The 14,855-nt window shown below is 43.2% G+C and overlaps 1 protein-coding gene across 7 annotated transcripts in view; it reads right to left on the reverse strand.

Moving 5' to 3' along the window:
- UBAC2 (UBA domain containing 2) overlaps nt 1-14,855 on the reverse strand; it is a 191,847-nt gene that overhangs the window by 11,827 nt on the left and 165,165 nt on the right. For 3 of the 7 annotated variants that reach the window (XM_019444001.2, XM_019444006.2, XM_019444005.2), the window contains exons 8-9: nt 11,650-11,772; nt 4,652-6,522 (exon numbers count right to left, since the gene is read on the reverse strand). In XM_019444001.2, the coding sequence (XP_019299546.2) occupies nt 6,367-6,522; nt 11,650-11,772 (279 nt within the window). In that variant the 3' untranslated portion in view covers nt 4,652-6,366. Of the gene's footprint in view, nt 1-13; nt 2,332-4,651; nt 6,523-11,649; nt 11,773-14,855 lie in introns of those variants that run through there. The other 4 variants (XM_019444003.2, XM_019444000.2, XM_053892494.1 and 1 more) reach the window with 2 other exon arrangements.

The following is a 14,855-nucleotide window of genomic DNA, read 5'->3' on the forward strand; positions in this document are numbered from 1 at the left end:
CTTTCAAGTAACAGAAAACAATCCTAGTTCCTTTCCTGGGTGAAGCACTTTGAAGGTCTGAAGGCCGTCCTCCCCCATCTTTCTTGCTCCAGGCCAGCGCCCCAGCTCCTGGTCTGGCTCAGGTGCCGTGGAACCCTCTCCTGCCTTTACTGCCAGGGTCCCTCTACCAGAAGGCTCTTTTCCTCTGCCCTTGGCCTCGGCAGCTCCTCTTCATCCACTGACTCTGGGGGCACCTGGCCCTTTCCCATTCTCCCAGACCAGAAGGAAGCCCAGACAAAAAGTTCTGTGGCTCCACTGACCTGTGTCCTGGGCTCCTTGTCACTGTGTTGTGAGTCTCCTGAGAACAGGGGCCGGGGCTGCTTTCTTCATTCCTGTGCTCCAGGATCCATCTCTGTCCAGTGAAGCGCCCCACCCCCCCACTGCTCTCCCGTTGCTGCTGTCCTGTGCTCGCAGCCCTTGTCACAGCAGTGGAACACTTCGGCAGCGTGCACACGTGTGTGTGTGTATGGGCATGTGCCTGTGCTCGTGTGCATAACCACACCATCCCAGTGTGGCCAGTTACCCTGACGCCTACTGAAAACACTCCCTGGGCTTCTCAAATCCTACTCTGTAAGTTTATATTTGATCTTCTGGGTTTAGGACTGCACACATCTGTTAAATTCCCTCTGGTCATTTTCTAGCCAACCAAAACGAAATTTCAGTTTATTTATTTTTAATTTATTATTATTTTTTTAATGTTTATTTATCTTTGAGAGACAGAGTGAGTGTGAGCAGGGGAGGGACAGAGAGAGAGAGGGAGACACAGAATCTGAAGCAGGCTCCAGGCTCTGAGCTGTCAGCACAGAGCCTGATGCAGGGCTCGAACCCATGAACCATTGTGATCATAACCTGGGCTGAAGTCGGATGCTTAACCAACAGAGCCACCCAGACACCCCTAATTTCAGTTTCAATTCTGTTGTCTCCTAGGTTATTCAGATCCCTCAAAATTTTATCACCCCCGAACTGGAGTAGCAAACCTCTATAATGTCCCTGTCAAATGACTGATGAAAATGTCAAGCAGGCAAAAATCAAAGGTAGGGCCCCAAACTCACTACAGACCTCCCTTTCTATTCAAGTGGCTGACCAACTTTTTTTTTGGTCTTTTCAGAGATTTTTAACTGGTTTAAAGCCCACTTCATATTATTATCCATTCCACATGTCACCAATGTATCTCTTACAGTCGTCAGATGTCTTGATGACATCCTGTGTGAGCAGGAGTAGGGTGGTGTCGACAGACCACAACACTCTTCTTAACACTCAAGTCATCTGATGCTCTATTTTAGGCTCTGCCAGACGTGAAACATCAATTTTGCCATTTGATTACGAGGATCCACATTTTCCTCTTTCCTTGGGGGGATTTCAAACAGTATGACCCGCCCCGCTTTCTCTACGCCGAGCAGCATACTCGAGGACCTGGGCTGGGCACACGTCAAATCCAGGTGATCCTTCCTAGGTCATTTCCTGGACTGAAATAACCTTTAATGACGTTTATTCCAGTAACTGACAGTTAAGAACCACTATCTTTAGTGGAGCTAATGTGGCCCAGGAGGAGGTGGGCAGCTCCACCTGCCTTCTCTCTGTTACCACAAACACGACGCTACCACCCAGCAATGTGGCGGTCCTTAACGACTTCAGTTTGGCTCACGCGACATTCACGATCACCGCTTTGTCACCGTTAGTGCTTCAAGCACAGCTAAAGACTGGCTGCTTCTTGGCACCTCGCCAGCAGGAATAAAAGTATCTATTTGCCAAATCGTGATTCATACCAGAGCTGATGGCGTGTGAGCCAGACCCCCACCGCCAGAAGGTGAGGGTGCTAGGCCACAACTTCCATCTGGTGCTTGAGTCTTCCCTCCACGGACTCTGAATTTGGCTTGGAGGCTGATGATGGGCTGGCCACATAGGCCACCAAGGCACAGCTCCAGCATGGGCTGCACCACCTTGGAGGGGACCCCTCAGGCCTTCGACGGCCGGGTCGTGTCCTACATACATACGCGATGTCGGTGTGGAGAAGCCTTCTCTGCACGTGAGGCTTCCTCCCGAGTTCACTCAGTCTCTCAGAAACAAACAACCACACGTGCACCATTGCTGGTTTTGGCAACTGGGCCGTGTTTTTCACAGGTTTTGCTGAGAAGCGTGTTTGCTGTACTTAGAAGCTTGCGGCAGGCCGCTGGCTGTCCATCCTCTGGAGGCCGGCAACCGTGCCCCTCTAGCCAAAGCTGGCTTTCTGCATTGTTTAGGGGTGAGAAGAAAAGTGTGACTGCAGAATTTTCACGGCGGAACCACCTGGTGCTTTAACCAGATGAAAAAACAAAGTAGAAATAATGTTAACAATTCTTTTTAAAAACTGAACAATTACACTAAGAAAGTGTATCTGTATTGAGAGGGCACCTGTTGGGATGAGCACTGGGTGTTGTATGGAAACCAATTTGACAATAAATTTCATATATTAAAAAAAAAAAAAAAAAAAAAAAGAAAGTGTATCTGTACGTTTCCTCTGGTGTCCCAAATAGTAAACATCTAAGGAAAAATGAAATTGTATGCTTGGGCTTAGGAATGTGGACAATAATCAGCCAGAAAAGACGAGAAGCAGAGAGACAGCAGGTTCAACAGGTGTTTTCTAACTGCTGGCATCTCTCAGTGGAGGCTGCCTGGAAGGGGGCTGTGCACCCCACTGCTGTCCTTTCTTGGGAGCTGGTTCAAAGCTCACATCCAGATATAAGAACTGGAGCCGAACTGGGGATCTCCAGCTCCTCTGGGTGGCAGAACAATCTCGTTATCATGTAACAATTATAACAATGCAGCCTTTACTTGTCGTGGACTTATAGTTCCCTGTGCGGAGAAGCCCAACTTGCCCAGTGCTAGCGTACTCTGTCATTGTCTCTGTGTGAAGGTTGCATTAGCACGTGAAGCATGAACTCCTGTGCTCAAATGGCAGAAAGAGAAAACCGAGACCTATGCAGACCTGTGGTCAGATGCGCAAATACACACAGGCTTCCCAAAGTGCCCAATTCCTTCAAAGAAAAACACAGAGGAGGCTGGCAGCCATTTTAGATGTTACCCAAGTGCCAGAGAGTCATCCCAGCCACCACTGCTGGGAGGAGTGAGCCTGTCAGTGGGCAGGGAGAGTCTGAGCTCTGGGTTCAGGCTCCCATACGCCATGTATTCACCGCGTGAGTCAGGTGGGCCACTACACCGTGGGCTCTCAGTGCTCCCACAGTCTGGCGATAAGAGACGTGAGTGAAGGACCTGGCCTGGTCGCCTGGTAGCTGGCGCCTGACAGGTGCTCAGTGAGCACGGCCCCCTGTCATAATTCTCACCCTGCTGAAGACTGACTGGCCCAGGTGTGCGAGTCCTTCCCTGTGACCCTTGCGGCCTCAGTTCAGAGGTTCCCACAGCCTGACAAAACCACCCCTGGCTTTGGTTTTCAGCATTCACTTGAGCTGCTTTCACTTTACTTGCTTTATATCCTTTGCTGGTCGAAACACTGATGTGTGTTTTACAATGATCAAGCGGATGCGTGTTCTCAGGGAGCCCCAGTGAGCACTGAGCGGCTGGAAGGAGAGTGTTGGGCAGAAAATCGGCCCTCCTGGGACGCTTGGTCAAACACGGGGTTCAAGGTGAAATTCGCCCTCATGTACACATCCTGCCACAGTTAAACACAGCCACGCCAGAATGATTTGTTACATATTTCCAGTGTTTAAATGGCACATGCAAGAACTGGCCTAAGAAAACTAACATGGTGAGCCCAGATGAAGTAGAAAAGATAGGAAAAATCTTTTCTTAAAAGGTGAGCATAAAATTCTAAAAGCCCACATTATTTTAGTGACTCTTAGAAAACTTTATATTTGTATACATTCTAGCAAATATTCAGCTGTGATGATTATATAAATAATGGTATTTACAGATACTCAGTTCACCTCCCTCCCCATCCAAGGCATATATATTAGCCACATAACACATCAAATCACACTGGAAACCTAATTTGTTTCCTCTACAGGCTGTTTCTTGTCTTTTTAGTTCAGCTCTTGGAATGAGAGCCATCTGTTACCTGATCAGATAGAACGTCCATGGGAAGAGAAAAGTCCATGGTCTTGACTATAAGATAAAAATACAAAAACACCTCCTGATCGGTTTAAGTCAAGTTGTGGACACTATAGGAATGTCATTCATTTACCGAACGTTCACAGACTCCCCAAGGGTCTGTGTGAAGTATCCGCGGTGAGCTGGGATGAGTGATTTCCGTGTTGTCTGTCTTCCCCGGCAGGCAGACGGCGAGCTCCGTGGGGGCTGGGACTGTGCCTGCTGTGTCCCCCACCTGACACAGAGCCTGGCACACAGAACGTGCCCAGCAGTGGCTAGAGAAGGAGTTTCAGTTTAGTGATGTAAGTTCTTTAAGTAACTGACCGTCTGCTGGGGGAAGACCACCAATAAACAGCTTGGAGCCGGAATGATAAAGCTGGTAAAACACTCAGGACGCTGCACACACCCGCTGCCACCATGAGACCTGCAGATGCACACCTGGTGTCTCAGTCAGTCTTGGACTGGCTGGCTTTGCAGTGGTCTGTCTGGGAAACTTACCAAAAAAAAAAAAAAAAAAAAAAAAGGCCCATAGAATTTTCTGAAAAGCATTTCTTTCAACATTTCTTCTCCATCTTGGAGCACAGTAAGTCCCCTCCTTCTGCTCATGCATCACAGGGAATCTTCTGTCTAAACATTCTCACCACAGAACATCAGAATAGAGTTCATCTGGGTTTCTAGTCTAAACAAAATAATCCTTTTCTCTATTTGCTTTAAACAGTAATTGGGTTATAACATGCAGAGTGTTAGGCCCTCCTGTCTCCCACATCCCTCATTCATAAAAACAGAAGGTGCCTGAGTGTAACCCCAGACGCCTGTCTTCTGTAACTGAAGACTTGGCTTTCTAGAGGAAGGTTCAGAGGTATCTCTGCGTAAGGGTCGGCAATGAGGGGCGGGCACTGGAATTGTAGCCTAGCTGTGTGGCACATCCCCCCAGCGACCTGTGACTCTGCTGGCAGCTCTTGGTCAAGGGCCCCTGGCCCCCCGTGTGCCAGCCCCACACAAGGCAGGGAATGCGGACAGGAGCAGGTGCCGCAGGTGAGCTCTCCCACCACCGATGGCAGTGCTCTGAAGACACACAAGGCAGAATGAGTTTTTCCTAGAATACGTTTTCCAAAGAAAGACCCTGTTGAACAAGAAAAGAAACCTATAGGGATGGAAATAAATCCCTATCAGTTTTCCTTTCCTTAGAAAAAACAAAAAACAAAAATAAAAAACAAAAAACAATCCTCGATGATTTGGAACATGTGGGCCTCCGATCTCGAGGTAATTCTCACTCAAGAAAATAAATGAAGTCCTACTTTGCCTTCTACCGACGATGCAACTACTCTCTGGCACCAGTGAATCAGGATGTTCATCCCAATGAAACATGGCAATTCCTCTCAGTGACATACTCCTCTTGTTTTGTTCAAGTGAAGACTGTGGTTTTCTTTAACTTCCCTTTAGCTAAGGGTGTCAAAAACAAACGGTTTTTGGGTTCTACTTCCCAAATTCTGACGCTTGCAGGAAGTGATGCCCACCTGAATGATGCCCGCCCCAATCCCACGCTGGTTGCCCCCTCATGGCACAATACCATCTGGGCCACACGCAGGCTCTGCCGGGAGGAGCACCCCAGCAGAAGTCTTGGGGATGTGGCTCACCCTTCCCTCCCCTTCATTATAACAACCATGTTGCCGCTCAGGGCAAGCTGACTCTCCTACCTCATGGCTTCCCCACTGCAAGTGCACGGTCAGGTCACCTGTGGTTCAGTGTGCTTCTCTCCCCTGGATACCTGGCCATTCCCCTCCTCCTCAGAAATGCTGAACCCCTTTGATCACACACATTGGGGGAGTGGATGGTTTCTGGTTATTTTATGCTCCTGTCTGGCTACAGGCTGCTCAGAGGCCCCTTATTTTTGCATTTCTGCTTTGCTCAGGCTTTGGTACTGAGAAGGCCCTCACAACAGACTGGATGAGCTCCACTGCTTATATCTTTTAGAAGACACAGCAGAATGAGGCACCCCCCCCCCCCCCCCCAGGTTGGTTAATTATTTGACTGCCACACAATATTTCATTCTAACACAGTTAGCTTTGCTATTCTCTGAGAAAACCTATTTCCAGCCTACAGATGGAAAAGTCTGACATAATACCACTCTCACACCTTCACGTTTAGCCCTGCTCTAACCACGGTCGGGCACCTTCTGTGTGTCAGGCTCCGTGTGGCATGGGAAACAGGAAGAGATGGGATTAGCCCTCATGGAGCTCGCCATCACCAGGGAAATAAAAGCTGAGTCACTGCTGGACCAATTCCCAACTCACAATTATAAATACACAGAAGTACAAAGTGTACCCCCAAATACATACATGTTAGTGAGGGGGAACTGTTTGTATCAGGTGAGTTTTTATGGTGACAGTGGTGAAGATTCTGGAGAAGGGAAGAGAGAAGAAAACCTCACTAAGATTAAGATTCTCCTGACTAAATGCATTTTGCTATTTATCAGCTAAGACTGAAAGTGTTCTGTGTGCTGAAGGCCATTCTCTCTCTAGTTGGGTCAATGAATATTTTGGACGACATGAGTGGAATCCACAGGACGGGTCTCACGTATTATCAACTTACTAAGCAAGAGTCTCGTAAGCACTCGTAAGCATATTTCCTGGGCAGGGATGGAATAAGTTACATTATGGTTATAATACGCCCCTTCCTCCATGGGTAGTCCACCCTCCAGGGGAACCCCGTGATGTGACTCCCGGTTTAAGATCCTGCCATGGTTCCTCAGGGCCTACAGCATAGAAGTGGGAGTTCACACCCGGTGGCAGGACTATGGGAGCTGGCCCCGCCCCCTGCACTGGCGGTCCTTTCTTAGTTTCAGTGGCACTGGAATACTTCTGCACAGTTGACTAGAGATGTCGCTGAGCCTGGCTCCCCATACCGGGCTCTGCACCACTTGAGGTCAGGAAATTATGCCTTATTTATCTCTGTATTTCAAGAACCTAGCCCAGTGGCCAGCCTGATGCAGAACAGACAGCTGGTAATTCTTGGCTGATTAGGAGGTAAAGAAGTGTGACGGGAAGGCAGGAAGCTGGAATCTGTACCAGTCCATTTATCTTCCCTCTGTCGAGCCCTAGCTTGGTTTAGTCCTGCTTAATTTCCTTGTCTGTTTTTACCTATGTATTCCATTAAGGATAAACTTAAGGGTCATTTTCTAAGCATAGAAGGGTTCAAGAAAGACAAACTTGGTAAGTTTTTTCCTCCTTTGATTAAAAAAAAAAAGTAGGAGGCTAATGACAGAAGTTCATTGTTATTTTTGACTATAGGTGTAATATGAAAATCCCTGTTTAAAAAGAAAAGAAGAAAGAGAAATGGAATAACGTATATATTTCTTTTTAAGATATTAGACATTTGAGCACATTTTATTATTAAAAAGAGTTTTTATAGGGTGGCACTTGGTTTTGACAGATTCTTAAAAGGGGCTGGGGCTGGGGGCACCTGGGTGGTTCAGTCGGTTAAGCATCTGACTTCAGCTCAGGCCATGATCTCATGGTTTATGAGTTCGAGACCCACATTGGGCTCTCTGCTGTCAGCACAGAGCCTGCTTCGGATCCTCTGTCTCTTTCTCTCAGCCCCTCCCTCACTTGCTCTCTCTCTCAGAAATAAATAAACATTAAAAAAATTGTTTTAAAACGGGGGTTGGCTGGGGACGGCATCTTCAAGGGACACTAACCTGGCAAAGGTGTTGAGTCCACTTGTTGAAAAACAGTAGACTGTGAAGACCCAAAAAATTCAGGAACTTACCAACAGCAGAAGTAGAAAAAGTGGCAAAATTTTTCTATGGCTGTATGTTAGACTATTATGAGATGTAATAAGAGATGCACATTCATTCTTAGAATATTATTTGTTTTCCGAACTGAAAGAACTCTCACTAAAATTCCTTAAGTACTTTTTTTACATCAGAAAAACGGAAAACAATAGTTTTCATTGTTCTTGACTTAGAAAATTATTAAGTTCCCTAATGCATTAAAATTGCATGACTCTGATATTTAAAAGATACAGCACATTTAATTGAAGAATTAAGCATCGAGAGGTTTTGTCCATCCAAGCTATCTTACTACGTTACTAATAGATAATATTTTAGATAGTGTCTAGCCTCAACAAACTAACCAAGAGATTATATATTAACTATACATTTCTAAACATTGTTGTCAATGTCCTGAGGGCAAGAACATTTTTTCCCCTCTTTTAAAGCTTGGCTAGCACCTATCGCAAATATTGCCAAGGGTCTACATAATAAACAATGCCAGGGAAGAACCTGGGTTTTAGGGCAATGACAGTCTGTAATGACCATTTTCAGGAAAATTAATAAACACAAGAAACAAGGTTTAGAAAATCAATGATGAATAAGGAAGCATATGTTAAAAACAGCCTCTCACATATTTACATCTTTTCATACCAGAGCAAGGAAGAAGTTAATGCTGTTTAAACTGATAATGACAACATGTTAACCTGCTGTCATTCTGGGAGGATCAAGGAAAATGATTCATTAAAAAACCCTGAAGACTTCAATTACACACATTCTCCTTATTGTTATTTTTGACACTTTTTTTTTTTGAAAGTGCCAACACAAAGAGCTATCTCACCTTAAATACCTCATATCCTTAACGGTCTGTGAGGAATGTGACTTGTGGTTCTAGCACAAGTAAGTAAACAGTAATATAACAGAACTCTTTCTTTTTACCTGAATTTGAGAGCATTAGCTTATTTTTGAATCTGTTATCATAAATATCTTACAAAATGAGTTACTGGGCTTTATTTTCATAGCTACAGGGATAACATTTTTCTAGAAATTCTCTAAGGGCACCAAGGTGGCTCAGTCAGTTAAGTGTCCGACTCTTGGTTTCCTCTCAGGTCATGATCTCACGGTTTCATGAGTTGAAGCCCCACATCAGGCTCTGTGGGGATTCTCTGTCTCCTCTCTCTGTCCCTCCCCTACTCATGCTGTCTCTGTCTCTCTCCAAATAAATAAATAAACTTAAAAAAAAATTCTCTAATGGACATGGAAGAAAACTGGCTCCTTCCTGCACCTCTTACAGTCCTGAGGAGCCATGAAAATGATCAGTCTGAGTGAGAAATTGTGAGGGGGCAAGCCGGATCAATTCATCAGGCACATTCAACTGGGTTCTTTCCAAGGCGTTTACGGTGGCCTAATCCAGGGTGGCCGTGGGAGCTCTGACCAGAGGCCCCTCATGAATTCCAGAAAAAGTCAGGATACAGCTTTGCCACACAGACTGGGTGCCCTGGGTCCAACTGACCTTTATGTCCTCTGGGGACAGGGGTGGTGATGGCCTGGACGGTGTGACCAGCTATGAAAGGCTGCACCTGATTTATTTGATGAGTAGACAACAATGTATGTAGAAGGAAATTTAAAAGTGCAATGCTTCTCTACAATGCTCTAAACTTCTTTCACAGATTTTTTTTTTTTTAACTTTCTAGTTTGAAATAATCTCACACTTCTAGAAAAGTTTCAAGAACAGTACCTAGAACCAATTACTTTTCATCCAGATTCGCTGTTACTTTGCCACAGCTGCGTTCCCTCTCTCTCTCCCTTGGTCTATATGCTCTCTCACTTATTCTTCCTGAAACATTTGAGATTAAGTTGCACATACCATGTCCCTTTACCTCTAAGTACTTCAGTGTGTATTTTTCAAGAATAAGAATATTCTCTTTCCTAATCACAGTCCATATAGATACCAAATCGCAGACACTGAACATTAATATAAAACTATGATCTAATCCACAGTCCAATTTCATCAACTGGCTTTAAAATGTTTGTTCACCAAAAATGCACTGCATTTCAGGACAGAATGGACTGCATTTCTGGATCACATCTGACATTTCGTTAACATGCCTCTTTGTCCCCTTTAATCTGGAACAGCTTGCGGCATGAGTATTGTTGAAGAATATGGGTCAGATATTTTATAGAATGTCCCTCAAACTGGTTTATCTGCTTTCTCTTTATGATCAAAGTTACGGATTTTTTATTGTAAGACATAACTGATGTGTCCTTCCAGGACATGCCAGCAGCCTCTCTGTTCCATTACCCGTATACTGATTCTGATGATGTGGTTAAGCTGGTGCCCAGTTTCTCCACTATATAGTTAACTATTTTCCTTTTGTAATTAATAAGCAACTTTTGGGGAGATACCTAGAGATTATATAAATAGCCTGTTCTTCAGATATTGATGATTTGTCCCTGAGTTGACTTTTACTCTGATAGTTGCAAAATTATGATTTTCTAATACCATCCACAATCCTCTCTACTTATTTCTTTACATTCCTTTTCCCTGTGGATGCATATACCTATATAAAAATTTATCTCCTAACATCAGTATGAGCTCATGGATTACCCCCCTGCCCAGTGGATTATATTAAGTACTGTCCTTACTTACTTTGATACCCAAATCTGATGTCCCAAATTTGGTCACTGGGACACCCTCAAGCTGGCTCTGGTGTCCTTGGGACCTGAACCCTTAGTTATGAGAGTACTTCCTTAATTCCTTGCATGGTGGTCCAGGGTCATCTTGTCCCTTCCCAACCCTGGGCCTGGGACCCACCATTTCTCTCAAGAAGCTTGTTTCTGTCAGTGGGCCAACATATTTGGAGATGAGATCTGGGCAGCAGGTGTGGTCAGTGTTACTGGGATGCCACTGCTTCTGATTCCTTTAGGTTGACAGAGCTAAAACACATGCACGCACACACACACACACACACACACACACACACACACACACTCTTATTAAATCACGAGTTTATGCTGATACCCCTAATTCCAATCCAACCCTACAGGGTTCTTCCTTGCTCTCCCTTTTCTGTATTTGTATTATCCTTCTTCTACAGTAAGATCAACCTATTTCCTCATCTGCTTAAATCTATAATACAACCAACATAATTTCAGAATTGCTATACTCATACTCCCGTGAAAATAAACCTAGGAAGAGCTTAAGATTTCTTTGCAATCCTTTTTTTTTCTTTAGAATGAGGGCATGTTATGTTCAAAAGTTACAAAAATTAATTTTTCCCTCTCTCCTATGTTATTCATTTAAAATACAGTTGGATCTTTTATTTGTTTCTTTTTAGTTTTACAGCACTCCCTATTGTTGATTTGCTTTCTGTGAAACATTGTGAAACATTAACCTGATTCCTAAGTCAAAACCATACAAAAGGTTCTCTCAGAGAAGCACCACCCCTCCTGTCCTCCAGTCCTGTTGTCTCCTACCCCTTACGGAGAACAAACCTCAGTAGTTTCTTATATGTATAAAGTATTATAGATTTCAAAATAAGTGATCACAATGCATTTTTTTTTCAAATTATGCCTTCCTCAAACTTATAAGATCCTCAGTAGCTAATAAAGGCCCAAGTGTCATCACTGTTAGCAGTGGTTTAACTGTTCTCAAAATCTTTGCATTCATATGCTTGATTTCTTTCAAGTCTTGTTCACCAAAACTCTTTTTAAATTTGAAACACAGGTTTAGGGTAAGTACCAGTGTTACTGATTACCTGTTCCTCAGAAACCTCTAGAGGAGGAGATGCTTGTTGTTCAGACCGCCGATCGTCCTGATAGTTTACATTTCGTCGCTGACGTAAAGGAGGGAAAAGACGATTCCAATTGATCATTCCTCCCTAAAAACAGACCAATACACAATCATCAGACACAGAAGAGAACCATCTTATTAATGCTTGGAAGTGCCTTTTCTTGCCATGAGGTCACATGTAGAGACTGGGAAATAAAAGACTGGTCTGCTGAATGGAAGCCGTCCAAACCCTACAGCATCACACCACTATAGTAAAATAAAATAAAATAAAATAAAATAAAATAAAATAACCCATGTTTTTAGCTATCTGCCAATATTTTATCAATTTATATCTTCTCTATTTCTAGATTTAGGAAAAATTACAGACTAAGACAACATGAAAATTTTCCTACTATGAACATCTAAAAATGCTAGACAAAATAAAAGAATATTTCACATGCGTAGTTGAACATAGAAGGAACAAATGGAGGCCCCAACGTCCCCAAAACAAGTGCTGGAAAACCAGAACAGTAAGCAAGCAAGCTGCCAGGGGTGGGGCTGTATGGGCGAGCACATCCTGCTAACCTAGAACCACTTGGGTTTCATCATCTATTTGGGTTCAGGTGCTGAGACCTCGAGTATGAAAGAGGTAGTGACTCTGAGCTTATTACCTACGTAGAGGCACAACCCTCAAATGGCAACAACACCCTCAGTGAAAGAGAAGATGAGAAAAAAACAAACCCGAAAGGTAGTTTCTCTGAGGGAGAGGGCAGTAATCTTGGCCTGCCTGAGAATTAAGAAATAAGAAATGAGAAATCTGAGGTTGAAGTTACATGAAAAATGTCTTTTAAAAACCCATCAAAACTGACACAAGAATTGGTTCCGGGATAGAGTTGGGATATATCTAAGGAGCCAAGCAAAAGGAAATGTAAAATTACTCTAGAGGGCCACTCTCTTACCCTGGGATTACATGGGATTTATAGCTAAAACTCCAGTTGGGAAATACCTAGAATTCCAAATTCAAAACCCACGAGGAAAAAACCTATCATAAGCAAGGCTCAGTGTGTAAAATAAATAGAAGGATTAGATCCTTAGTGTCTAGGAATCAAAAGCACTGGCACTTGGTCTATGATAAAGGAGACATTACAAGTCAGAAGGAAGAGGACACATCATTTAATAAACAGCAATGGGACACATGGCTACATGGAAAAAGATAAAATTAGACTTTACTTCATACCATATACAAAAAGAAGTTTATTGAAAAAATAAACTTAAAGATTTAGATTACACCAATACATGGAAAGACATTCTATGCTCATGGATTGGAAGAACAAATATTGTTAACATGTCTATACTACCCAGAGCAATCTACATATTTAATGCAATCCCTATCAAACTACCAATGGCATTTTTCACAGAACTAGACCAAACAATCCTAAAATTTGTATGGAACCACGAAAGACCCCAAATAGTCAAAGCAATTGTGAAAAACAAAACAAAACAAAACAAAACAAAACAAAACCGAACAAAATTGGAGGCATCACAATTTCATACTTCAAGTGCTATTACAAAGTTGTAGTAATCAAAACAGTATAGTACCAGCACAAAAATGGACACAGAGATCAACGGAACAGAACAGAAAGCCCAGAAATGAACCCAAAGTTATACAGTCAATTAATCTTTGACAAAGGAGTTAAGAATATATGATGGGAAAAAGGCAGTCTCTTCAACAAATGGTGCTGGGAAAATCGTTCAGCTACATGCAAAAGAATGAAACTGGACCATTTTCTTACTCCATACACAAAAATAAACTCAAAATGGATTAAAGACCTGAATGTGAGACTTGAAATCATAAAAATCCTAGAAGAGAGCATAGGCAGTAATTTCTCTGACACTGGCTGCAGCAACATTTTTCTAGGTATGTCTCCTGAGGCAAGGGAAATAAAAGCAAAAATAAACTGTTGGGACTATATCAAAAACAACCTTCTGCACAACGAAGGAAACAATCAACAAAACTAAAAGGCAACCAACTGAATGGGAGAAGATATTTACAAATGACATATCCAATAAAGGGGTAGTATTAAGAACTAATACAACCCAACACCCAAAAGACAATTAAAAAATGGGCACAAGGCATGAAGAGAAATTTCCCCAAGGAAAACATACAGATGATCAATAGACACATGAAAAGATGTTCAGCATTACTCATCACCAGGGATATGCAAATCAAAACTACAGTGAGATATCACCTCACACCTGTCAGAATGGCTGAAATCAAAAACACAAGAAACAAGTGTTGGTAAGGATGTGGAGAAAAAGGAACCCTCGTGCACTACAAATTGGTACAACCACTGTGCAAAATAGTATGGAGGTTCCTCAAAGTTAAAAATAGAACTACCTTACGATCCAGTAATTGCACTACTGGGTATTTACCCAAAAAATACAAAATCACTAACTCAAAGGGATACATGAACTTCTATGTTTATAGCAGCATTATTTATAATAGCTAAATTATGGAAGCAGCCCAGTGTCCACTGATAGATGAAAAGATAAAGAAGATGTGGATGTGTGTATATATATATGTGTGTGTGTGTGTGTGTGTAGACACAGATGTGTGTGTATCTATATCTATGATAACCAATAACCAGAATATATAAAGAATCAATGAGAAAAAATAAATGACTCAAGAGAGAAATGAATAATGTACAGCTAAGCCTTGAACATGGATTTGAGCTGTGTAGATCCACTTATATTCACATTAAAAAAATTTTTTTTTATGTTTATTTATTTCTGAGACAGAGACAGAGCATGAATGGGGGAGGGTGAGAGAGAGAGGGAGACACAGAATCTGAAACAGGCTCAGGCTCTGAGCAGTCAGCACAGAGCCCCACGCGGCGCTGGAACTCACAGACCGCGAGATCATGACCTGAGCCGAAGTCGGACGCTTAACCGACTGAGCCACCCAGGCACCCCAGAACAGTTATTTTGTGGATATATACCGGTGGTGATTTTGCTCCCCAGGCAGTATGTGGAAATGTCTTAGGGGCATTTTTGGTAGGGGCTGGGAGGCGGGGGACAAGACGGTGGTGCTGCTGTGTGTAGCGAGCAGGGATGCTGCAGGGACGTCCTATAATGCTCAGGACAGACTCCACCACAAAGAATGGTCTGGACCAAAATGCCCATAGTGTCTAG

This window comes from Panthera pardus, unplaced genomic scaffold, assembly GCF_024362965.1.
Source record: "Panthera pardus isolate Hobbes unplaced genomic scaffold, ASM2436296v1 HiC_scaffold_1, whole genome shotgun sequence".
Classification (NCBI taxonomy): Eukaryota; Metazoa; Chordata; class Mammalia; order Carnivora; family Felidae; genus Panthera; species Panthera pardus.